Source organism: Salmo salar, chromosome 04 (assembly GCF_965601325.2).
Source record: "Salmo salar chromosome 04, fSalSal1, whole genome shotgun sequence".
Taxonomy (NCBI): Eukaryota; Metazoa; Chordata; class Actinopteri; order Salmoniformes; family Salmonidae; genus Salmo; species Salmo salar.
Genome location: NC_138294.1, coordinates 59,177,074 through 59,202,576, shown reverse-complemented (window position 1 = coordinate 59,202,576; position 25,503 = coordinate 59,177,074). Strand labels below are relative to the sequence as shown.

The 25,503-nt window shown below is 46.9% G+C and overlaps 1 protein-coding gene across 2 annotated transcripts in view; it reads left to right on the top strand.

The window, feature by feature from the left end:
- dscama (Down syndrome cell adhesion molecule a) overlaps nucleotides 1-25,503 on the top strand; it is a 168,334-nt gene that overhangs the window by 14,858 nt on the left and 127,973 nt on the right. For both annotated transcript variants that reach the window (XM_014197409.3, XM_014197410.3), the window contains exon 2: nucleotides 23,283-23,600. In XM_014197409.3, coding sequence (XP_014052884.3) covers nucleotides 23,283-23,600 — 318 coding nt within the window. The remainder of the gene's footprint in view (nucleotides 1-23,282; nucleotides 23,601-25,503) is intronic.

Below are 25,503 nucleotides of genomic sequence, written 5' to 3'. Positions count from 1 at the left end.
AGTGTGTTTTATTGCGTGTCAATGTGTGTATTAATGCGTGTTTGTGTTATTAAGCCAGTGTCTTTGATTGTTAGCTGCTCGGCTGACTATTGGATGAGTTTGAGGCATATCCAACAAGCCCTGATTTGTATTCAAATATCGGCACAATTTCTATAGCCATTTTCAAAGATTCTCTATAAATGTCTCATTAAAGTTTTGCTAGCCCCAGGTCCATTCTGTTTCAGTCTCTGCCTTATCAGGCCTTCCCCAGAAGTGATTATGCTAATTACTGTTTGATCAGATGATTAAATTATAATTCGATTAATCCTGAGCACTAAACGTTGCGAATACATTTACGTCCGCTTGGCTGCCTGGCTTTGCAGAGCTAACGTTCCCAGTTACTAGGCAAGCAGACGTGACGGAGGAAGGGAGGGGTGACCAGAGAATGACTGAGACACACTATCCAGATAAAAAGATAAGATAAACAAATGTTATTTTTAGGAAATAAAATATGATGTGTCACTTTAGATTGTGTTTCTTTATAAAAGTTAACCCACATTTTTTTTGGTCTTAACGTGTATCATAATTGTAGTGTTAAATAAATGTTAGTTTAGCCTATTTGTGCAGTGAGTAGAGTACAGTATAGCCTGAATGCAGGTTGGTATGATCATTGTCCTAGGGATTTTCCTGCCTGTCTTGTGTACCCTCAGTTGGCCATGTGTCCGTCACAATGATTTATAGCAGGGATGGGCCCTTTTGTAGGCTCTCGGACCAATTATATATATTTTTTTTTTGGGGGGGGGGACTCAGTCGGGGTCTCAACTTACTGCAAGGTGTTTGTGCACCAGCAGTCACTAAATTAGCCCATGTCAGCTAATTGTTTTTAGATTGGTAAATTAGTCTAGCGGCCAGCTATCTAAACTTGTAGTAAGCATGGTCGAATTACCGACCGTGGTGGGGCCCATTGATCATCAGTTATCATATTAAAAACTTCAAACATTTGCCTCCACCCTTAGTTATGAAATTGCAAAATCTTCTCTCCACCCTATGGCAAAATATGTAGAATTGCAGGAAGTTAACTTTAAAACTGACTGATGAGGACAGTCTCCTGCGTGTCCCCTACAACCCTCCTGTTGGGCAACATTTTGGGTGTTCTCTGGGTTATACGCACGCACGCACGCACGCACGCACGCACGCACGCACGCACGCACGCACGCACGCACGCACACACACACACACACACACACACACACACACACACACACACACACACACACACACACACAGAGAGGATACCTGGCTCTCTCTCCCTCTGCCCCACTGTGGTATTAGAGAGGACTCCACTGCAGTAGGCTTACCCAAGATGGAAAAGCCCTGCCTGTGAGGCAAGTGGAAAGGGTGGTGGGGGAAAGAGAGAAAGAGGGAGGGAGGTATAGATAGAGAGAGGGGGAGAGTGAAGGGCATGTTTTATGAAACATCAGGGAATGGCTGTGAGCGGGATGGAAGGCAGTGATGTCTAGTCATCTGACCCACAATCCCTTTTAACCCCAGCAAATATTTACATATTCAGACCCTTTACTCAGTACTTTGTTGAAGTACCTTTGGGAGCAATTACAGCCTTGAGTCTTCTTTGGTGTGATGCTAGCTTGGGACACCTGTATTTGGGGAGTTTCTCCCATTCTTCCCTTCAGATCCTTTCAAGCTCTGTCAGGATGGATGGGGAGAGTTGCTGCACAGCTATTTTCAAGTCTCTTTAGAGATGTTGTCCTTTTGGAAGGTGAACCTTTGCCCTAGTCTGAGGTCCTGAGCGCTCTGGAGAAGGTTTTCATCAAGGATCTCTCTGTACTCCGTTCATCTTTCGCTCTATCCTGATTAGTCTCCCAGTCCCTGCCCCTGAAACACATCCCCACAGCATGATGCTGCCACCACCATGCTTCACCGTAGGGATGGTGCCAGGTTTCCTCCAGACGTGACGCTTAGCATTCAGGCCAAAGAGTTCAATCTTGGTTTCATCAGAGCAGAGAATCTTGTTTCTCATGGTCTGAGAGTCTTTTGTTGCCTTTTGCAAACTCCAAGCGGGCAGTCATGTGCCTTTTACTGAGCAGTGGCTTCCGTCTGGCCACTCTACCATAAAAGCCTGATGGGTGGAGTTCTGCAGAGATTGTTGTCGTTCTGGAAGGTTCTCCCATCTCTACAGAGGAACTGTAGAGCTCTGTCAGAGTGACCATTGGGTTCTTGGTCACCTCACTGACCAAGGCCCTTCTCCCCCGATTGCTCAGTAATGCCAGGCGGCCAGCTTTAGGAAGAGTCTTGGTGGTTCCAAACTTCTTCCATTTAAGAATGATGGAGGCCACGGCAGGGGCGAAAATCTGATATCCACTTTGGAGGGGACAATTACATTAAATTTTCTCAAGAGCAATTCCTGAGGGGGACACCAAAAGTAGTGCTGTAACACATAGCCTACATTGTAATATGGTAAATGTATATTGAGGAACCAAAGAAATAAGGTGTTTGCCGTACTCCTAACTACCGGTACCCTAAACTACACAACTAATCACAACAGCAATACCATTGCCTTTAACAAATCTTAGTTCAGTCACCAGTTTAAGTTGAGAGTGGGGGTATCCATGGCATTTTCCAATTATGTTCCTATTTTACAAGTAAAAAAAATTGAGAATCTTTCATAATGTTGCCAAACAAAGACTCAACAAACTTACCTGAGACTCCCTGTCTCTGCCAGTCTGTCCCTGCATATCTGTCCCCAACTCTGCTGTCTGTGTGCCATCTGTTGCCTGCTCTGCCTAATGACATCATTGTGAAACATTTCCATTAGAATTTCATTTCTTTCTTATGAACATTTTATCAACTAGTCTTTGAGATATTAGGCTACTAGGGTTCTTACTATGCGTTTTGGTGTATTGAAAAAATACTCTGATGTCCGTCTTTTATTTTTCTGCCATTTTTCTACCTGGCTGGCTGGCTGGCTACACACACACACACAGTGTGTAGGTTATTTACAGTAGGAGATGGGCTTCTATCATCTTCAATCATTCTATTTGGGCTTCGATCTAAAAGGTAGCTAGCAAATGTGAAACGGATTAAAATGACAAGAGTTGACAGCTGTATGAGTTCACCATTTACACAACATATGCTGCAACCTTTTGTAATTGTAATAGTTTGTTTCATATTGGCTGGCTTCCAACAATAGCTGAATTTGCAAAGCTAGCGAGCACCAATTCAGTTTCAGTGGTGTTTGCTATAATCTTTGCTACCCGGGTTAAATAAAGGTGAAATAAAATAAATAAATAAAAGTTCCCTTGCGACAATTTAGCTTTTGCAACGAGACCATTAAATATATTTAAGACAATGGTAGAAGAGAGTGTAGTTCTGTTCAGTTTGGATTTCAGTTTATCGCTAACCTTATCACAGGGACTTTTAAGCACTAACTTACATCATCTGCATGCTGATTCCATCTTTGACGACGCCACATAAATGGAATAGGTACTAGCTAGCTTAATAGTTAATATTTGCGCGCTAGCTCTGCATATTCAGCTAGTGTGTGTGTGCGCGATTGACTGGATGAACCTCACGGCAGTTACGTGCAAACTAAGGAACTGGCAGTGGATCAAACCATTGTGAGGCAAAGGGCGGGGGGGTCGCAATCTTTTGAAACTTAAAAACGCGCTATTAAGGGTCTATAATCAGCACAATTGCTTTCATTGCGTATTATTAATATTATTTAAATTACATAGTTATGTTTCAGTGATATATTGGGGGGGACAAATCATATTTTTCCCAGGATGGGGGGGTCGTGTCCCCCCCGTCCCCCCCGGGATTTCCGCCCCTGGGCCACGGTGTTCTTGGGGACCTTCAATGCTGCAGACATTTTTTGGTACTCTTCCCATTTTTTGGTACACAATCCTGTCTCAGAGCTCTATGGACAATTCCTTCGACCTCATGGCTTGGTTTTTGCTCTGACATGCACTGTCAACTGTGGGACCTTATATAGACAGGTATGTGCCTTTCCAAATCATGTCCAATCAATTGAATTTACCACAGGTGGACTCCAATCAAGTTGTAGAAACATCTCAAGGATGATCGATGGAAACAGGATGCACCTGAGCTAATAGCAAAGGGTCTGAATAAGTATTTCTGTTTTTCATTGTTAACCTGTCTGGGCTAGGGGGCAGTATTTTCACGGCCGGATGAAAAACGTACCCAATTTAAACAGGTTACTACTCTGGCCCAGAAACTAGAATATGCATATTATTAGTAGATTTGGATAGAAAACACTCTGAAGTGTCTAAAACTGTTTGAATGGTGTCTGTGAGTATAACAGAACTCATATGGCAGGCAAAAACCTGAGAAAATTCCAAGCAGGAAGTGGAAAGTCTGAGAATTGTAGTTCTTCTTTTGATTCTCTATCGAAGCTACAGTGTCTGTGGGGTGACGTTGCACTTCCTAAGGCTTCCATTGGCTGTCTAAAGCCTTCAGAAAGTGGTTTGAGCATTTTCCTGTCACTGGGCAGATAATAGGAGCTCAGTTACTGAGTGGTCTGCCTGGCAACAAAGGGATTGGATATGCTCGGTCCCGCGAGTGCGCCCCTCCTTCTTTTTCTTCTTGAATGAATATGCTATTGTCCGGTTGGAATATTATCGCAATTTTACGTAAAAAATACCATTAAGATTGATTGTAAACAGCGTTTGACATGCTTCTAAGTATGGTAATGGAACATTTAGACTTTTCGTCTCTCGTTCCGCGCTCGCGCTTTACCCTTTGGATAGTGACCTGAACGCACAAACAAAACGGAGGTATTTCTACATAAATATGGATTATTTCGAACAAAAACAACATTTCTTGTGGAAGTAGCAGTCCTGGGAGTGCATTCTGATGAAGATCAGCAAAGGTAAGAGAATATTTCTAATACTAATTCTGAGTTTAGGTTGCCCCGAACTTGGCGGGTGTCTGAATAGCTCACCGTGATGGCTGAGCTATGTACTCAGAATATTGAAAAATGTGCTTTCTCCATAAAGCTATTTTAAAATCTGACACAGCGGTTGCATCCAGGGTAGTCTATCTATAATTCTTAAAATAATTGTTGTATATTTTGTCAACGTTTATGATGAGTATTTTTGTAAATTGATGTGCACATTCACTGGACGTTTTGGTGGGAATGCATTTTCTGAACATCACGCGCCAATGTAAAATGCTGTTTTTGGATATAAATATGAACTTTATCGAACAATACATACATGTATTGTGTAACATAATGTCCTAGGAGTGTCATCTGATGAAGATCGTCAAAGGTTAGTGCTTCATTTTGCTGTGTTTTGGGTTTTATTGACACATGTCCTTGCTTGGAAAATGGCTGTGTGATTATTTTTGTCTATGTACTCTCCTAACATAATCTAATGTTTTTCTTTCGCTGTAAAGCCTTTTTGAAATCGGACAATGTGGTTAGATTAATGAGAAGTTTATCTTTAAAATGGTGTAAAATAGTTGTATGTTTGAGAAAGTTCAATTATGACATTTTGTTGTTTTTGAATTTTCCGCCCTGATATTTCACTGGCTGTGTAGCCCATAGAAGTTAATACATTTTCAAAAATGTCTAAAAACCTGTTTTTGCTTTGCCATTATGGGGTATTGTGTGTAGATTGCTTAGGACATTTTTTTTATTTTATCCATTTTAGTATAAGGCTGTTATGTAACAAAATGTGGAAAAAGTCAAGGGGTCTGAATACTTTCTGAAGACACTGTATACAGAAACGTCAACCATTTTCTTCATGCAACCCTACAGATATGGAAAGGGCATGTGTCATCCCGATACTAATCAACCATTAATAGTCAATGTTCAAATGTTTACTGTGATTCTCTGTCAACTGCTTGCCCTTTACCAAGCACGTGTCACACAGCAGCAGAATTCTTGATGCTGCATGCCATGTGGATGGTCTTAAAGCAGTACAGAGATGAATGTTCGGAGCGAAGGATAGTGTTGCAATATAATTTTCTGTCACAAATGGGGTGGCTGCTTGTACTATGCGCCGACATTCGAAGTACTTGGAGCTGTATCATTCCTTGTGCATCCGTGGGGGCAGTGTTGTGTACAGATGTCGGATCTTAATTTTGACCCTTTTCATCGCAGCAGGAAATATCTGAATAAATATTTAGAATTGCCGCCAGGGGGCTGCTGGAAGCGGTGTTTGTATACAATGCAGTATAAAAAACATTAGCTGGCCCACACCCAGAAAAATGTGTTTGTGTGGAGGTGCTGACTAACAGCGAATAAACTGTAAACTTCAATGCAGTACCATACCTACATTGTATGCTACCTTATGTACAGTAGACTACATGCAGGCTACAGTGCGTTTCGTGTAAATTGTTATGTGGATTATAATAAATTGACATATTTGTAGGGGGTAGATGTAGTTTTCGTTAGGGAAGATTATATATTTTTTTGTCAATTGTTTCATTATAAACTCAGCAAAAAAAGAAACCTCCTCTCACTGTCAACTGCATTTATTTTCAGCAAACACAACATGTGTAAATATTTGTATGAACATAACAAGATTCAACAACTGAGACATAAACTGAACAAGTTCCACAGACATGTGACTAAGAGAAATGGAATAAGGTGTCCCTGAACAAAGGGGGGGTTAAAAAATCAAAAGTAACAGTCAGTATCTGGTGTGGCCACTAGCTGCATTAAGTACCGCAGTGCATCTCCTCCTCATGGACTGCATCAGATTTGCCAGTTCTTTCTGTGAGATGTTACCCCACTCTTCCACCAAGGCACCTGCAAGATCCCGGACATTTCTGGGGGGAATGACCCTAGCCCCTCACCCTCCGATTCAACAGGTCCCAGACGTGCTCAATGGGATTGAGATCCAGGCTCTTCGCTGGCCATGGCAGAACACTGACATTCCTGTCTTGCAAGAAATCACGCACAGAGCGAGCAGTATGGCTGGTGGCATTGTCATGCTGGAGGGTCATGTCAGGATGAGCCTGCAGGAAGGGTACCACATGAGTGAGGAGGATGTTTTCCCTGTAACGCACAGCGTTGAGATTGCCTGCAATGACAACAAGCTCAGTCTAATGATGCTGTGACACACCGCCCCAGACCATAACGGACCCTCCACCTCCAAATCGATCCCGCTCCAGAGTACAGGCCTCGGTGTAACGCTCATTCCTTCTACGATAAACGCGAATCCGACCATTACCCCTGGTGAGACAAAACCGCGACTCGTCAGTGAAGAGCACTTTTGGTCAGTCCTGCCTGGTCCAGTGACGGTAGGTTTGTGCCCATAGGCGACGTTGTTGCCGGTGATGTCTGGTGAGGACCTGCCTTACAACAGGCCTACAAGCCCTCTCTCAGCCTATTGCGGACAGCCTGAGCACTGATGGAGGGATTGTGCGTTCCTGGTGTAACTCGGGCAGTTGTTGTTGCCATCCTGTACCTGTCCCGCAGGTGTGATGTTCGGATGTACTGATCCTATGCAGGTGTTGTTAGACGTGGTCTGCAACTGCGAGGACGATCAGCTGTCCGTCCTGTCTCCCTGTAGCGCTGTCTTAGGCGTCTCAGTACGGACATTGCAATTTATTTCTCTGGCCACATCTGCAGTCCTCATGCCTCCTTGCAGAATGCCTAAGGCACATTCACTCAGATCAGCAGTGACCCTGGGCATCTTTCTTTTGGTGTTTTTCAGAGTCAGTAGAAAGGCCTCTTTAGTGTCCTAAGTTTTCATAACTGTGACCTTAATTGCCTACTGTCTGTTAGCTGTGTATTAACGACTATTCCACAAGTGCATGTTCATTAATTGTTTATGGTTCATTGAACAAGCATGGGAAACAGTGTTTAAACCCTTTACAATGAAGATCTGTGAAGTTATTTGGATTTTTACGAATTATCTTTGAAAGACAGGGTCCTGAAAAAGGGACATTTCTTTTTTTTTTGCTGAGTTTATATTGAAGGCAGAATAAATATATTTTTTGGGCTCCGTGCCTGTGTGGTTTTGCAGTTACAGCCACTGACCCCAACACATATGCCAGAGTCGGCATGAATTACAATCCGGCCCACTGCCTTTGATTTACAGATGAACGTTTATTTTTTACACATTAATTCTGTGTGTTTACAGGGTTAAAACAGAAACAAGCTATAAAACGTTGGCGAGCATCCACACTGGAGGAAAGTGTATTGTTCTACAGTAGGCCTACATCTGTCAATCAACTGATAGCCGAAATCAGCTCATCAACTCAGCCAGGGAAACACAAACAGTAGGGTAGCCTTTTATCGGTTTTCATATCTTCCATTATGTGACAATGGATAGGCTAACGGGTAGCCTACAGAATGTAGCCTATTGGAATATAATCAAATTACAAGGGGGCTATTGCAACCATTGATGGCACTATATTATCGCCAGCTGATGTCTCGTTAAACAATCAATAGCGCTAAATTGACCCGCACAGCTGATCTCAATTGCAACCATTATTGGTCTCCTTATTACCGCACCCTAAAATAGTGACTGTATTTCTGTATTTTGAAAGTTATATACACTATGTATACAAAAGTATGTGGACACCCCTTCAAATTAGTGGGTTCAGCTATTTCAGCCACACCCATTAATGACAGGTGTATAACATTGAGCACACAGCCATGCAATTTCCATAGACAGACATTGGCAGTAGAAAGGCCTTACTGAAGAGCTCAGTGACTTTCAAAGTTGCACCGTCATATGATGCCACCTTTCCAACAAGTCAGTTCTTAAATGTTTTCCTCTGCTACAGCTGCCCCTATCAACTGTAAGTGTTGTTATTGTGAAGTGATAACGTCTTGGAGCAACAACGGCTCAGCTGCGAAGTGCTAGGATACACAAGCTCACAGAACGGGAATGCCGAGTGCTGAATGCCGTAGCGCGTAAAAATCGTCTTTCCTCTGTTGCAACACTCACTATCGAGTTCTAAACTGCTCTGGAAGCAACGTCAGCACAAGAACTGTTCATGAAATGGGTTCCGTGGCCGAGCAGCCGCACACAAGCCTAAGATCCCCATCCACAATGCCAAGCGTCGGCTAGAGTTATGTAAAGCTCGCTGCTATTGGAATCTGGAGCAGTTTGAAACGTGTTCTCTTGAGTGATGAATTACTTTTAACCATCTGGCAGTCCGACAGGACGAATCTGGCGAGGTCCAGATTCGCCCAAAATCAGTGCTCTACCTCACTAATGCTCCTGTGGCTGAATGAAAGCAAGTCCCCACAGCAATGTTCCGATATCTAGTGGAAAACTTTCCCAGAAGAGTGGAGGCTGTTATAGCAGCAAAGGGGGGACCAACTCGATATGAATGCCCATGATTTTGGAATGAGATGTTCGACAAGCAGGTGTCCACATACTATTGGCAATGTAGTGTATACTTAACTAACAAAAGTGAATGTAATCGCTAAAATATACTTAAGTGTCGAAAGTAAAAGTATGAATCATTTCACATTCTTTATATTAAACAAACCAGAAGACACAATTTACTTTAAAAAATAAAATACGGATAAGCAGGGGCACACTCCAACAGTCAGACATAATTTACAAACGAAGCATTTGTGTTTAGTGAGTCCAGATCAGAGGCAGTAGGGATGACCAGGGATGTTCACTCGATAAGTGCGTGAATTCAACCATTCCTGTCCTGCTTAGCTTTTGAAATGTAACGAGTACCTTTAGGTTTCAGGAAAATGTACATTATTTTCTTTAGGAATGTAGTGAAGTAAAAGTAAAAGTAAAGTATTTTTTACTTCAGAACTTTACACCACTTGTCATTCCAAATGTTGTCAGTCAAAGCATTATAAAGGGATTATAAAGGAAGTATTATAAAGGTTTTGTCATATGAGTTTGTGTGTTTATGTGCACGTTCAGCTTTATAACGGCAGTAGAGGGAGCTCGTTCAGCCATTAGTAAAAAGAGTTTCTCTGTTTCCTCATCAAGCCAGCTCTCCCCCACTCTCTCTCTCTTCTCTCCTCCCGCTTCCTCCCTTTCCCCTCGCTCGCTCTCTCTCTCTGTCTCTCTGTCTCTCTCTCTCTCTCTGTCACCCACTCACTCACTCACTCACTCACTCACTCACTCACTCACTCACTCACTCACTCACTCACTCACTCACTCACTCACTCACTCACTCACTCACTCACTCACTCACTCACTCACTCACTCACTCACTCACTCACTCACTCACTCACTCACTCACTCCTCTCTCTGTCTCTCTCTCTCTCCTCTCTGTGATTCAGACATCAGTGTCTCAGAGAAAAGTGTGAGAACGACCCTCATCTCATTGCGTGTCCTCAGGAGGATCCACATCAGAGGAGGATATCATTGGTTTTACATAGCGCTGGAGCACAGTGCCACTAAGCATGCTTCTCAGTATTATTCATGAGAGCAAATTGGGAGCCGGGGAGTCAGTCTGCAGCAACGGCAGGCAGGCGTGGGCCTTTTCGTTCCTGGGCTGTAGCAATGCGCCTCTTGTCGTGTAAGCCCTGGGGGCAGGAGAGGGAAGGGGGTGTGGGAGTGTGCTTTCTCACTGTTACATTCCCCCATCCTATCCTACCCCTCCCACACACCCCTATTCCACACCCTCCCGTCCCCTCCGTACCCACCCCACCCCCTCCTTCCTCTCTTCTCCCGAGGTGCTCTGCCTTAATCACCTGCAGCTACAATCCTGAGCCCCGACATGGCCTGTCAGTGTACCACAGTCACTGTCTGCCACTGGGGAAGGCAGCCCAGCACCGGACCAGATCACACCACAGACTGTCCTCAACAAGCATGGCCATGCTGTAATGGCTAACAGCAAACCAACAATGCTACAGCCGCTATCACTCCGACAGCCTTGTCTTAGGAATGGACTGGAGGACATAATATGGACAGTTGCTTGATAACTGTATGAAGGTCAAGGGATGTTGAGATACTGTACCGTTGTTGCACACACTTGTGAATATGGAGGACACTATTAAGAATTCGGGAGACTGAAATTAGGAACATTTAGGAGCTTGGCTGTCATCTGTTGGGTGGGTGTTGTTTAGTGGAGGTAAACACGTACACAGAGCTGTAAGCTCGGTCAGTTCTGTTCCTACATTTACTTAAATAAATCACCTGGGTGGTTTTGAAAGCAGCAGTCGGTGATGGGCAGTTACAAACTGTCCCTGGACACGTTTCACTGGGGCTGATTGAGCAGCCGTTGATCTTCACATGAGAGACAGAGAGAGTTTTAAGTGTTCCGTACAAAGAAAATCTCCTCTCCTAGTCAGCATGAGGAGCTGGTAGATTCCACATGATTGTTTCACATTATTATCTCTATTGTTGATTAGAGCAAGAAAATGTTGATTGTAGATGGACACCACCAAATATGTTCATTCAGCGCCACTAGCTGGATTGCCCTACAGCACACACACACACACATTCACCTTGACTGGAGGAGTGTGTGATGGTGCGTGCCCTTGAACTGTTAGGCAGGTAGGCCTCTAGCAGTGTAACAGACAGGAAGCACTCAGAGCCAGACCTGAGCGGACAGGACAGGGAGGGAGCATTAGAGTCACCAGCAATCCAGAATCAGAGCCTTCGCTATGGGCCTTCACCAACAGGGAGTGACACAACTGCAGTGTCATACATTATTTCACACCAAGAGAAATCCCTCTTCCAAACCCAACATCCAAACCAGCCACACCCTTAGACCCCTCATCTTTGCTGATAGAGGGAAATACAAAAGCCCCATTCATTATATATGTGTTGGATTCATTATTGAACAGTATCACTTTTTAGTTCTTTGTGGTTTGGCTCATGGAAAAATGATGTTGATTAAAGTTACAGGTCACTGATTGTGTTAGGGCTTTTAGAGAGGTGTCTGTGAGGATGACTGAGGTCAGTGGATGGTGTACAGTATGTGTGACTTTTGGTTGAGTGGGCGTGAGTGCATGAGAGAGAGAGAGAGAGAGGGCTGTCATGTACTTTTTACTGAGGACTCGCTTCCGTCTGGCCACTCTACCATAAAGGCCTGATTGGTGTAGTGCTGCAGAGATGGTTGTCCTTCTGGAAGGTTCTCCCATCTCCACAGAGGAACTCTAGAGCTCTGTCAGAGTGACCATTGGGTTCTTGGTCAACTACCTGATAAAGGCCCTTCTACCCTGATTGCTCAGTTTGGTCGGGCGGCCAGCTCTAGGAAGAGTCTTGGTGGTTCCAAAATTCTTCCATTTAAGAATGATGGAGGCTACTGTGTTCTTGGGGACCTTCAATGCAGCAGACATTTTCTGGTACCCTTTCCCAGACCTGTGCCTCAACACAATCCTGTCTCGGAGCTCTACAGACAATTCCTTCGACCTCATGGCTTGGTTTTTGCTCTGACATGCACTGTCAACTATGTGACCTTATATAGACAGGTGTGTGCCTTCCCAATCAATTGATTTTAGCACAGGTGGACTCCAATCAAGTTGTAGAAACATCTCAAGGATGATCAATGGAATGATGCACATGAGCTCAATTTGGAGTCCATTTTAGAATAAGGCTGTAACGTAACAAAAATGTGGAAATAGTCAAGGGGTCTGAATACTTTTCGAAGGCACTGTATACAAGCTGCTCTTCTTGAATGAGGAAGTCAGGATCCTTAAATGACCTGCCCTAACCTGGCATGAATCACTGACAACTTTAAATAAACCGTGTAAATTTACTTTTAAGGAAATACTATTGCACACTCGACATAAACATGGCCAATAGCCTACATAACACATTCATGATAACAAAGACATAATTTGCATAAATGGGTTGGCAGTACCAAACAAAGAGAAACAATGCTAATATTTATATAATGGTAAACAGACTCTGGTGTTTGTGCCAGTTGTGTAGCCAGAAATGTATTGGTGGATGGACCTGCAGAAATTTGGGTGGGGAAAACTTCCTGCAATTTGGAACATTTTGCCATGGAGCAAAGAAAAAGGTTTGCAGTTTTATAGCTAATCTCATGCTATTCTAAATTTTGCCATGAAACTGAGAGAAAATGTTGCTGTTTTAAAGCAAATTTCCTGCAATTCTATACATTTTGCCATGAGGCTGAGAGAACATTTAGCATTTTTAAAGCTAATTAAAATGAAAACATAGGTGTGTTGACTGTGATAAAGGCACTGGATTATGCACTGTCTTGTTTGTTAAATTATCAAATGAAATAGGCAGTGGCAAGTTATATATAGCCATAGAAGCTCAGTGACATAATTATGCCTCGATGCAGTCATATTCGTGTTTTATTGTGGGTGTGACTTTCAGTTAGTTCTTTTTGGCAACCCGTCCAGTGAGAGCGAATGTCATTCTCGTTTATCTGGTCTGTTATATTTAATAAAATCTGACTAACCCAGTGCACTGCTTGGTATGAATTCTATCTGACTGTGTTTGCATGTTTAGGTAAAAAGACAAATAATGTCCCATTTGGAACACTGACAAGTAAAGAGCATAACATCTGTTCAATCTGATTGGTGGGGCTTACCCAGGCCCACCCGTGCCTACGCCCCTGGTTTGTGCTCTTATATAGGCCTAATACAGTAAGACATACTGTTTGGGATTAGCGATAGCACAGGGTTAGCAAGAAATGCTTGTACCTAACAATCAGTCCATTTGTTTGGGGAGAAATGGAGAAAAATGTCTGGACGTGGCAATAGGCCTAGCTCACAGGCACATCATCACACATATCTTCATTCCCATATAATCGCATAGCCTAATTGTGGTGGATGTATAAGATCCAAAACACCTGCAAATAACAGATATCAGCAGAGCTAGAGTAAGTCTATTTATTTTCATTTTATTTTATTTCACCTTTATTTAACCAGGTAAGCTAGTTGAGAACAAGTTCTTATTTGCAACTACGACCTGGCCAAGATAAAGCAAAGCAGTTCGACACATATAACAACACAGAGTTACACATGGAATAAACAAAACATACAGTCAATAATACAGTAGAACAAAAGAAAACAAAAAGTCTATATACAGTGAGTGCAAATGAGGTAAGTTAAGGCAATAAATAGGCCATGGTGGCGAAGTAATTACAATATAGCAATTAAACACTGGAATGGTAGATGTGCAGAAGATGAATGTGCAAGTAGAGATACTGGGGTGCAAAGGAGCAAGATAAATAAATACAGTATGGGGATGAGGTAGGTAGATAGATGGGCTGTTTACAGATGGGCTATGTACTGGTGCAGTGATCTGTGAGCTGCTCTGACAGCTGGTGCTAAAAGCTAGTGAGGGAGATATGAGTCTCCAGCTTCAGAGATTTGTGCAGTTCGTTCCAGTTATTGGCAGCAGAGAACTGGAAGGAAAGACGACCAAAGGAAACATTGGCTTTGGGGGTGACCAGTGAGATATACCTGCTGGAGTGCGTGCTATGAGTGGGTGCTGCTATGGTGACCAGTGAGCTGAGATAAGGAGGGGCTTTACCTAGCAGAGACTTGTAGATAACCTGTAGCCAGTGGGTTTGGCTACGAGTATGAAGCGAGGGCCAACCAACGAGAGCGTACAGGTCGCAATGGTGGGTAGTGTATGGGGCTTTGGTGACAAAACGGATGGCACTGTGATAGACTGCATCCAGTTTGTTGAGTAGAGTGTTGGAAGCTATTATATAGATAGTAGCCTTATAGTAGCTAGTAGCCTCTATAGTAGCCTTTCAGACCAAACAGACACACAGAAAGACAGATAGCCAGACAGACAGACATCTGTAGTCTGGCCCAGGCTGATGGATGTGTATTGATAGGCTACACATTAATTTTTCATCTGTCTTTTTAAAATTCCCTCGGCCTGGTTTTGAGCTTTCCCTTGCTTTTCTCCTCTCAGTATTATCAATAGATTCTCAGAAGTATAGCTGATACTCTGTTAAAGCAACTGTATATACTTCAGCCAGGCAGCAATGTTTATTTCATGTGATCTGACTGTTTTATCACTGCTGTTAATGAGATGATTATTCACACAGCCACCCTCTAGAAGTTCACTGCCAGCACCACCCACACACACATGGTCGTTTTTGGTCCTAACAGTCTGTTGATTTACCTCAGTTTGACTAGGTCATTCAGTTAATAAGACAGCTGAAGATAGCTTGGTCATAAGAGACAGCTAAGTATTTTTTGCTGTGTGTGTTTGTGGTAATATTTGACATTACAGCAGAGCATAAAGTGGTGATAACGGGGTGCAACAGGCACATCTCTCGGTGACATTCAGAAAGCAAGTGGTGAGGAGAGCTAACAGTATCCTAGACTGTCCTGATCACCCCCTGCTTGACCATGTTGTGCTTTTCCCCTCAGGTCATCAAAGACTTCCCAAACCCAATAGCAGCAGATACAAGAACTCTTTTATCCCACAGGCCATAAACTTTCTGAATCTGCACATGAAGTGAAATGTATTTAAATTGCTGCACTTTTGCACAATGATTGCATCTTTTATCCATCTCATTGCTTCATGTTATGTATATATATATATAGGTTGTATGGTTGTCACCGTTGTTATTGTTGAACCCTGACTGCACAACACATTTCCCAATTGGGACAATAAAGATGACTTGAACTTGAACATGAGTGCATACAAGTCCCCAGACTGTATCTATCACATAGAATCAAATCACATTTTATTGGTCACATACACATGGTCAGCAGATGTTAATGCGAGTGTAGCGAAATGCATGTGCTTCTAGTTCCGACAGTGCAGTAATATCTAACTAGTAATCTAACAATTCCACAACAACTTCCTAATACACACAAATCTAAAAGAGGTGAATGAGAATATGTAGATATAAATACATGGATGAGCGATGGCCGAGCGGCATAGGCAAGGTGCAATAGATGATATAAGATACAGTATATACAGTACATATGATCAGAGTGATGTAAACATTATTAAAGTGCCATTATTTAAAGTGGCATTGTTTTAAGTGACTAGTGATCCATTTGTCAAAATGGCCAGTGATTGGGTCTCCATGTAGGCAGCAGCCTCTCTGAGTTAGTGATTGCTGTTTAGCAGTCTGATGGCCTTGAGATAGAAGCTGTTTTTCAGTCTCTCGGTCCCAGCTTTGATGCACCTGTACTGACCTCACCTTCTGGATGGTAGAGGTGTGAACAGGCAGTGGCTCAGGTGGTTGTTGTCCTTGATGATCTTTTTTGCCTTCCTGTGACATTGGGTGCTATAGGTGTCATGGAGGGCAGGTAGTTTGCCCCCGGTGATGCATTGTGCAGACCGCACCGCCCTCTGGAGAGCCTTGCGGTTGTGGGCGGAGCAGTTGCCGGACAGGATGCTCTCGATTGTTGATCTGTAAAGTTAGTCAGGGTTTTGGATGACAAGCCACATTTCTTCAGCCTCCTGAGGTTGAAGAGGCGCTGTTGCACCTTCTTCACCACACTGTCTGTGTGGGTGGACCATTTCAGTGTGTCATTGACGTGTACGCCGAGGAACTTAAAACATTCCACTTTCTCCACTGCTGTCCCTTCGATGGGGATAGGGGGGTGTTCCCTCTGCTGTTTCCTGAAGTCCACGTTCGTCTCCTTTGTTTTGTTGACGTTGAATGAGAGGTTGTTTTCCTGACACCACACTCCGAGTGCCCTCACCGTCGTTGTTGGTAATCAAGCCCACTACTGTTGTGTCGTCTGCAAACTTGATGATTGAGTTGGAGGCGTGCATGACCACGCAGCTGTGAGTGCAGGAGGGGGCTGAGCACGCTCCCTTGTGGGACCCCAATGATGAGGGTCAGCGAGGTGGAGATGTTGTTTCCTACCTTCACCACCTGGGGGCGGCCCGTCAGAAAGTCCAGGACCCAATTGCACAGGGCGGGGTTGAGGCCCAGGGCCTCTAGCTTAATGATGAGCTTGGAGGGTACTATGTTGTTAAATGCTGAGCTGTATTCAATGAACAGCATTCTTACATAGTTATTCCTCTTATCCAGATGGGATAGGGCAGTGTGCAGTGTGATGGCGATTGCAGTTTGCTAATCTTCTGTGTATCTCTACGTTATCCACTGTCTAACTCCAGTCATTTGGGCTGTGAGTCAGTGTGGGCATTCATGGAGGTCCAGGAGGAGATAATAAATGGCCATTTCGGCCAGGCCGTATGTGTACTCTACTCTCTGTGTTAGAGAGATGCGCTGTCTTGTTATTTGTTGTTTGTTTTCCTGCATCTGCGTCCCCCTGTTCTATACGGGCTGAGCAAGCCTGGATGTGAGAGACAGGGTCAGGTGACCATGAAGAGCTGAATGGTACCGAGAAACTGAGAAAAGGAAAGGGAGAGAGAAAGGAGGGGAGAAGAGGAGAGGAGAGAGAGTGGGATGGAGAGGGAGGGGAGAGAAAAGATGGGAGAAGAGGAGAGGAGAGAGAGTGAGATGAGAGGGAGGGGAGAGAGAAAGGAGGCACGAAAAGGAGAGGAGGGAAGGGAGAGAGAGAGAAAGGAGGGGAGAAGAGGAGAGGAGAGAGAGGGGTGGAGAGGGAAGGGAGAGAAAGAGAAAGGAGAGGAGAAGAGGAGAGGAGAGAGAGTGAGATGGAGAGGGAAGGGAGAGAGAGAGAAAGGAGAGGAGAAGAGGAGAGGAGAGAGAGTGTGATGGAGAGGGAAGGGAGCGAGAGAGAAAGGAGGAGAGGAGAGGGGAGAAGAGGAGAGGAGAGAGAGTGAGATCGAGAGGGAAGGGAGAGAGAGAGAAAGGAGGGGAGAAGAGGAGAGAAGAGAGAGTGAGATGGAGAGGGAAGGGAGCGAGAGAGAAAGGAGAGGAGAAGAGGAGAGGAGAGAGAGTGAGATCGAGAGGGAAGGGAGAGAGAGAGAAAGGAGGGGAGAAGAGGAGAGGAGAGAGAGTGAGATGGAGAGGGAAGGCAGAGAGAGAGAAAGGAGGGGAGAAGAGGAGAGGAGAGAGAGTGGGATGGAGAGGGAAGGGAGAGAGAGAGAAAGGAGGGGAGAAGAGGAGAGGAGAGAGAGTGGGATGGAGAGGGAAGGGAGAGAGAGAGAAAGGAGGAGAGGAGAGGGGAGAAGAGGAGAGAGAGTGAGATGGAGAGGGAAGGGAGAGAGAGAGAAAGGAGGGGAGAAGAGGAGAGGAGAGAAAGTGTGATGGAGAGGGAAGGGAGCGAGAGAGAAAGGAGGAGAGGAGAGGGGAGAAGAGGAGAGGAGAGAGAGTGGGATGGAGAGGGAAAGGAGAGAGAGAGAAAGGAGGGGAGAAGAGGAGAGGAGAGAGAGTGGGATGGAGAGGGAAGGGAGAGAGAGAGAAAGGAGGAGAGGAGAGGAGAAAGAGTGGGATGGAGAGGGAAGAGAGAGAGAGAGAGAAAGGAGGAGAGAAGAGGAGAGGAGAGAGAATGGGATGGAGAGGGAAGAGAGAGAGAGAGAGAAAGGAGGAGAGAAGAGGAGAGGAGAGAGAGTGGGATGGAGAGGGAAGGCAGAGAGAAAGAGACAGAGTGAATAAGAAAAAAGGAGGGGTGGTCATTTTCTGGAGAGAGCAGTGGAGAGCTGCAGAGACAGAGAGAGTGGGAGAATGCCTCTGACATTCTTAGTGGCCTTTCTCACTTTCTCTCTGTCTCTCTCTTTCTCTCTCTGCTAGTAACTGCCTGTATCTTATTGGCTGAGTGCTTTCAATCTCTCTCTCTCTCTCCTCCACTATACCTCACTGTTTTCCTTGACAATGCTCTGTAAAGTATCTCTCTGCTCTCCTCCATTGGGTTCTGGGCTCTAGCAGCGCCTGCATTCGTCCGTCACGGCTTCACTGTTTTAAGGAATCAGCCGTGTAGAAACGGGAGCTACATTTTTAATGAGTATGTAAAAAGGTGGATTGAGACAAAAGCAGTCATGAGGCAGCCTTTCTTCATTTTTCACCTTTCAAACACACTCAGAGTTCAGCTTTGATGGCTCTTTGTTCGCATTTAGAACCTGCAAAGTACAACAGAGGAGGCTGGCCCTATTCTCCAAACAAGAGCTACAAACCTTATGGAACCTGTATGTATTCTGACTGTCTCTCAACCCTGTCTTTGCCTTGCTAAGTGGGATCCACTCATTGTTCATCCATTCCCTCTGTAATGGCTGACGATGCAGCTGGTTGGATTTATATTTATGAGAGCTTCAGGCTAACTCTTAGCATGTATTATTACTATGATGACTAGCTGGTCTGAGAGCTATTGATCTCTGTGTTAACCACAGGGGTAGTGTGTGTGTCCTACTGTAGGACACACACAGTCACACTCACACATGCACGCAACCACACACACCACACACACCACACACACACACACACACGTACACACACAGACACAGTAGGCGTTACTACACCATGCTATTCAGACCACTCATCAGTCAAACGTGAATCTTGGTTGTGTGCGTGCTCCCAAACAGCCAATCTATTGAACTGTTAATGTTGGGGTCTGACGATTTCCTGTTAGCAGATCCATAAGAATGGAGCGGTCATGCACTTCCCTTCGTCATTCCATGCTTATGGAAGTCTCAATTTAGAAACTAAAACAACCCTGACTGATGACAACACATGCCATCCAGGCTAGGTGGAAGCAGGTTGTGGTAGATGGAGCCCTTGTTAGGAATTGATGAAGCACTAAAATGTTTGTTCCCAGAGGAGGGGATTGGCAGCACAGGCAGGCATGTAGGCAGGCTGGGTAGAGACAGGCAGGCATGTAGGCAGGCTGGGTAGAGACAGGGCAGGCATGTAGGCAGGCTGGGTAGAGACAGGGCAGGCATGTAGGCAGGCTGGGTAGAGACAGGCAGGCATGTAGGCAGGCTGGGTAGAGACAGGGCAGGCATGTAGGCAGGCTGGGTAGAGACAGGGCAGGCATGTAGGCAGGCTGGGTAGAGACAGGGCAGGCATGTAGGCAGGCTGGGTAGAGACAGGGCAGGCATGTAGGCAGGCTGGGTAGAGACAGGGCAGGCATGTAGGCAGGCTGGGTAGAGACAGGGCAGGCATGTAGGCAGGCTGGGTAGAGACAGGGCAGGCATGTAGGCAGGCTGGGTAGAGACAGGGCAGGCATGTAGGCAGGCTGGGTAGAGACAGGCAGGCATGTAGGCAGGCTGGGTAGAGACAGGGCAGGCATGTAGGCAGGCTGGGTAGAGACAGGGCAGGCATGTAGGCAGGCTGGGTAGAGACAGGGCAGGCATGTAGGCAGGCTGGGTAGAGACAGGGCAGGCATGTAGGCAGGCTGGGTAGAGACAGGGCAGGCATGTAGGCAGGCTGGGTAGAGACAGGGCAGGCATGTAGGCAGGCTGGGTAGAGACAGGGCAGGCATGTAGGCAGGCTGGGTAGAGACAGGGCAGGCGTGTAGGCAGGCTGGGTAGAGACAGGGCAGGCATGTAGGCAGGCTGGGTAGAGACAGGGCAGGCATGTAGGCAGGCTGGGTAGAGACAGGGCAGGCATGTAGGCAGGCTGGGTAGAGACAGGGCAGGCATGTAGGCAGGCTGGGTAGAGACAGGGCAGGCATGTAGGCAGGCTGGGTAGAGACAGGGCAGGCATGTAGGCAGGCTGGGTAGAGACAGGGCAGGCGTGTAGGCAGGCTGGGTAGAGACAGGGCAGGCATGTAGGCAGGCTGGGTAGAGACAGGGCAGGCATGTAGGCAGGCTGGGTAGAGACAGGGCAGGCGTGTAGGCAGGCTGGGTAGAGACAGGGCAGGCATGTAGGCAGGCTGGGTAGAGACAGGGCAGGCATGTAGGCAGGCTGGGTAGAGACAGGGCAGGCATGTAGGCAGGCTGGGTAGAGACAGGGCAGGCATGTAGGCAGGCTGGGTAGAGACAGGGCAGGCGTGTAGGCAGACTGGGTAGAGACAGGGCAGGCATGTAGGCAGGCTGGGTAGAGACAGGGCAGGCATGTAGGCAGGCTGGGTAGAGACAGGGCAGGCATGTAGGCAGGCTGGGTAGAGACAGGCAGGCATGTAGGCAGGCTGGGTAGAGACAGGGCAGGCATGTAGGCAGGCTGGGTAGAGACAGGGCAGGCGTGTAGGCAGACTGGGTAGAGACAGGGCAGGCATGTAGGCAGGCTGGGTAGAGACAGGGCAGGCATGTAGGCAGGCTGGGTAGAGACAGGCAGGCATGTAGGCAGGCTGGGTAGAGACAGGGCAGGCATGTAGGCAGGCTGGGTAGAGACACGCAGGCATGTAGGCAGGCTGGGTAGAGACAGGGCAGGCATGTAGGCAGGCTGGGTAGAGACAGGGCAGGCATGTAGGCAGACTGGGTAGAGACGGGCAGGCAGGTAGGCAGGCTGGGTAGAGACAAGGCAGGCATGTAGGCAGGCTGGGTAGAGACAGGCAGGCATTTAGGCAGGCTGTGTTGAGGCAGGGCAGGCATGTAGGCAGGCTGGGTAGAGACAGGGCTGGGAATGAGGCAGGCTGGGTAGAGACAGGGCTGAGAATGAGGCAGGCTGGGTAGAGACAGGGCTGGGAATGAGGCAGGCTGGGTAGAGACATGCTGGAAATGAGGCAGGCTCGGTAGAGACAGGGCTGGGAATGAGGCAGGCTGGGTAGAGACCGGGCTGGGAATGAGGCAGGCTGGTTAGAGACAGGGCAGGCATGTAGGCAGGCTGGGTAGAGACAGGGCAGGCATGTAGGCCGGCTGGGTAGAGACAGGGCTGGGAATGAGGCAGGCTGGGTAGAGACAGGGCTGGGAATGAGGCAGGCTGAGTAGAGACAGGGCTGGGAATGAGGCAGGCTGGGTAGAGACAGGGCAGGCATGTAGGCAGGCTGGGTAGAGACAGGGCAGGCATGTAGGCGGTCTGGGTAGAGACAGGGCAGGCATGTAGGTGGGCTGGGTAGAGACAGGGCTGGGAATGAGGCAGGCTGGGTAGAGACAGGGCTGGGAATGAGGCAGGCTGGGTAGAGACAGGGCTGGGAATGAGGCAGGCTGGGTAGAGACAGAGCTGGAAATGAGGCAGGCTGGGTAGAGACAGGGCTGGGAATGAGGCAGTCTGGGTAGAGACAGGGCTGGGAATGAGGCAGGCTGGGTAGAGACGGCTGGGAATGAGGTAGGCTGGGTAGAGACAGGGCTGGGAATGAGGCAGGCTGGGTAGAGACAGGGCAGGCATGTAGGCAGGCTGGGTAGAGACAGGGCAGGGAATGAGGCAGGCTGGGTAGTGACAGGGCAGTGAATGAGGCAGGCTGGGTAATGACAGGGTAGGGAATGAGGCAGGCTGGGTAGAGACAGGGCAGGCATGTAGGCAGGCTGGGTAGTGACAGGGCAGTGGATGAGGCAGGATGGGTTGTGACAGGGCAGGGAATGAGGCAGGCTGGGTAGTGACAGGGCAGGGAATGAGGCAGGCTGGGTACTCTATAATAGAGCACCTTTGAGTACATCACAAAGTACATTGCTTCAGTGATAAGTTGTGACAGGACAGGGAGTGTAGGATCACACACCAACAGGTAGGCTGTCTACAGTGACAAGGCAGGTTGTGGGAATAGTCTGGAAAAATACTTTTTACATAATTAAGTTGTTACAAACTGTGATGAGATGACAAAGACCCAACAACAATTCCAATCTATTTGCAGACACACTAGGTTACATGGAGTGCTTGCTTAGTATCTTTGATTTCCCAGAAGCCTCGGTGCCTGCCTACGCAGTACACCATACCAGCTCATAAAGGATTGGTTCAGTATTGTGTTGGGTGGGAGGGAGTAGCAGCATCCACCTGCACACACGCCACATTTCTTAGCGGGGTCATGGCTCACCCCTTCACAAGCAGCCCTCCAGCCCCAGTTTCCCATTATGCACTGTGTTTGTAATCAGGTCTGGTGCTATGCTGGCCCTCCAAGTTCCTCTCCTCTCCCTCGGCTCCTCTGAAATGCCTCTTAATACTGAACAACTCTCCTTTCTCCATTCCTCCTCACTGCAGTTGAAAATAGCACTTTGGCCATGCAGTCAGAGCACAACACCATTACAGCACCACAGACTCAAAGTGAAATACAACATAAGAAGTCTTAGAGATAAATGCATAGTGGAGCTCTGCTGACGAGGCATTCAGATGTTTTAGTTTAGAAATATTGCAAAATGGCCTCCATTGTTAAGATGGAGACTGGTTCTTCTGGCCATTCATCGGTTGTTTATTTCACTCAAAATGTTACATTGTAAAACAACTCCCATAAAAATACCCCTCCAAATAAGGGGATAGAGAATACATTTCAGAAAAATATTTTCCAAAAACTTAAAAAGGCTCAGTGTTTTTTCTTCACGTTGATCAGGATCAGAGATATACAGTATATATTGGTAAAAATCAAAGGTAGCTAAAGGCTGAACGTTAGTTGAGAAGATGGGCAGCAAAAAACCTAAACACTACCAATGACTAACATTCCCTCCTCTGCTCTGTTTTCTTTGCAGTTTTCAGTGAAGATCTACGTTCCAGCTTATATTTTGTCAATGCATCTGTGCAAGAGGTAGTGTTTGCAAGCACCACAGGGACCTCGGTGCCCTGTCCCGCCGTGGGCGTGCCCCCCGCCTCGCTGCGCTGGTACCTGGCCACCGGAGAGGAAATCTACGATGTCCCCGGGATCCGCCACGTGCACCCCAATGGCACCCTCCAGATCTTCCACTTCAACCCCTCCAGCTTCAGCAACCTCATCCATGACAACACCTACTATTGCACAGCGGAGAACCCCTCAGGGAAAATCAGGAGCCAAGATGTCCATATTAAGGCTGGTGAGGGGTCTATCTGCTTGGTTTATGCATACTGTATATTGTACAGTAGGGTTGTTTATCTACAGTAGCAGTGATGTGAGAATTATTATTATTATTATTTAAAAAATCATTTCTACATTTACATTTACATTTAAGTCATTTAGCAGACGCTCTTATCCAGAGCGACTTACAAATTGGTGCATTCACCTTATGATATCCAGTGGAACAACCACTTTACAATAGTGCATCTAAATCTTTTAAGGTGGGGGGGGGTTAGAAGGATTACTTTATCCTATCCTAGGTATTCCTTAAAGAGGTGGGGTTTCAGGTGTCTCCGGAAGGTGGTGATTGACTCCGCTGTCCTGGCGTCGTGAGGGAGCTTGTTCCACCATTGGGGTGCCAGAGCAGCGAACAGTTTTGACTGGGCTGAGCGGGAACTGTGCTTCCTCAGAGGTAGGGGGGCTAGCAGGCCAGAGGTGGATGAACGCAGTGCCCTTGTTTGGGTGTAGGGCCTGATCAGAGCCTGAAGGTATGGAGGTGCCGTTCCCTTCACAGCTCCGTAGGCAATCACCATGGTCTTGTAGCGGATGCGAGCTTCAACTGGAAGCCAGTGGAGAGAGCGGAGGAGCGGGGTGACGTGAGAGAACTTGGGAAGGTTGAACACCAGACGGGCTGCGGCGTTCTGGATGAGTTGTAGGGGTTTAATGGCACAGGCAGGGAGCCCAGCCAACAGCGAGTTGCAGTAATCCAGACGGGAGATGACAAGTGCCTGGATTAGGACCTGCGCCGCTTCCTGTGTGAGGCAGGGTCGTACTCTGCGAATGTTGTAGAGCATGAACCTACAGGATCGGGTCACCGCCTTGATGTTAGTGGAGAACGACAGGGTGTTGTCCAGGATCACGCCAAGGTTCTTAGCACTCTGGGAGGAGGACACAAGGGAGTTGTCAACCGTGATGGCGAGATCATGGAACGGGCAGTCCTTCCCCGGGAGGAAGAGCAGCTCCGTCTTGCCGAGGTTCAGCTTGAGGTGGTGATCCGTCATCCACACTGATATGTCTGACAGACATGCAGAGATGCGATTCGCCGCCTGGTTATCAGAAGGGGGAAAGGAGAAGATTAATTGTGTGTCGTCTGCATAGCAATGATAGGAGAGACCATGTGAGGATATGACAGAGCCAAGTGACTTGGTGTATAGCGAGAATAGGAGAGGGCCTGGAACAGAGCCCTGGGGGACACCAGTGGTGAGAGCGCATGGTGCGGAGACAGATTTTCGCCACGCCACCTGGTAGGAGCGACCTGTCAGGTAGGACGCAATCCAAGCGTGGGCCGCGCCGGAGATGCCCAACCCGGAGAGGGTGGAGAGGAGGATCTGATGGTTCACAGTATCAAAGGCAGCAGATAGGTCTAGAAGGATGAGAGCAGAGGAGAGAGAGTTAGCTTTAGCAGTGCGGAGAGCCTCCGTGACACAGAGAAGAGCAGTCTCAGTTGAATGCCCAGTCTTGAAACCTGACTGATTAGGATCAAGAAGGTCATTCTGAGAGAGATAGCAGGAGAGCTGGCCAAGGACGGCACATTCAAGAGTTTTGGAGAGAAAAGAAAGAAGGGATACTGGTCTGTAGTTGTTGACATCGGAGGGATCGAGTGTAGGTTTTTTCAGAAGGGGTGCAACTCTCGCTCTCTTGAAGACGGAAGGGACGTAGCCAGCGGTCAAGGATGAGTTGATGAGCGAGGTGAGGAAGGGGAGAAGGTCTCCGGAAATGGTCTGGAGAAGAGAGGAGGGGATAGGGTCAAGTGGGCAGGTTGTTGGGCGGCCGGCCGTCACAAGACGCAAGATTTCATCTGGAGTGAGAGGGGAGAAAGAGGTCAAAGCACAGGGTAGGGCAGTGTGAGCAGGACCAGCGGTGTCGTTTGACTTAGCAAACGA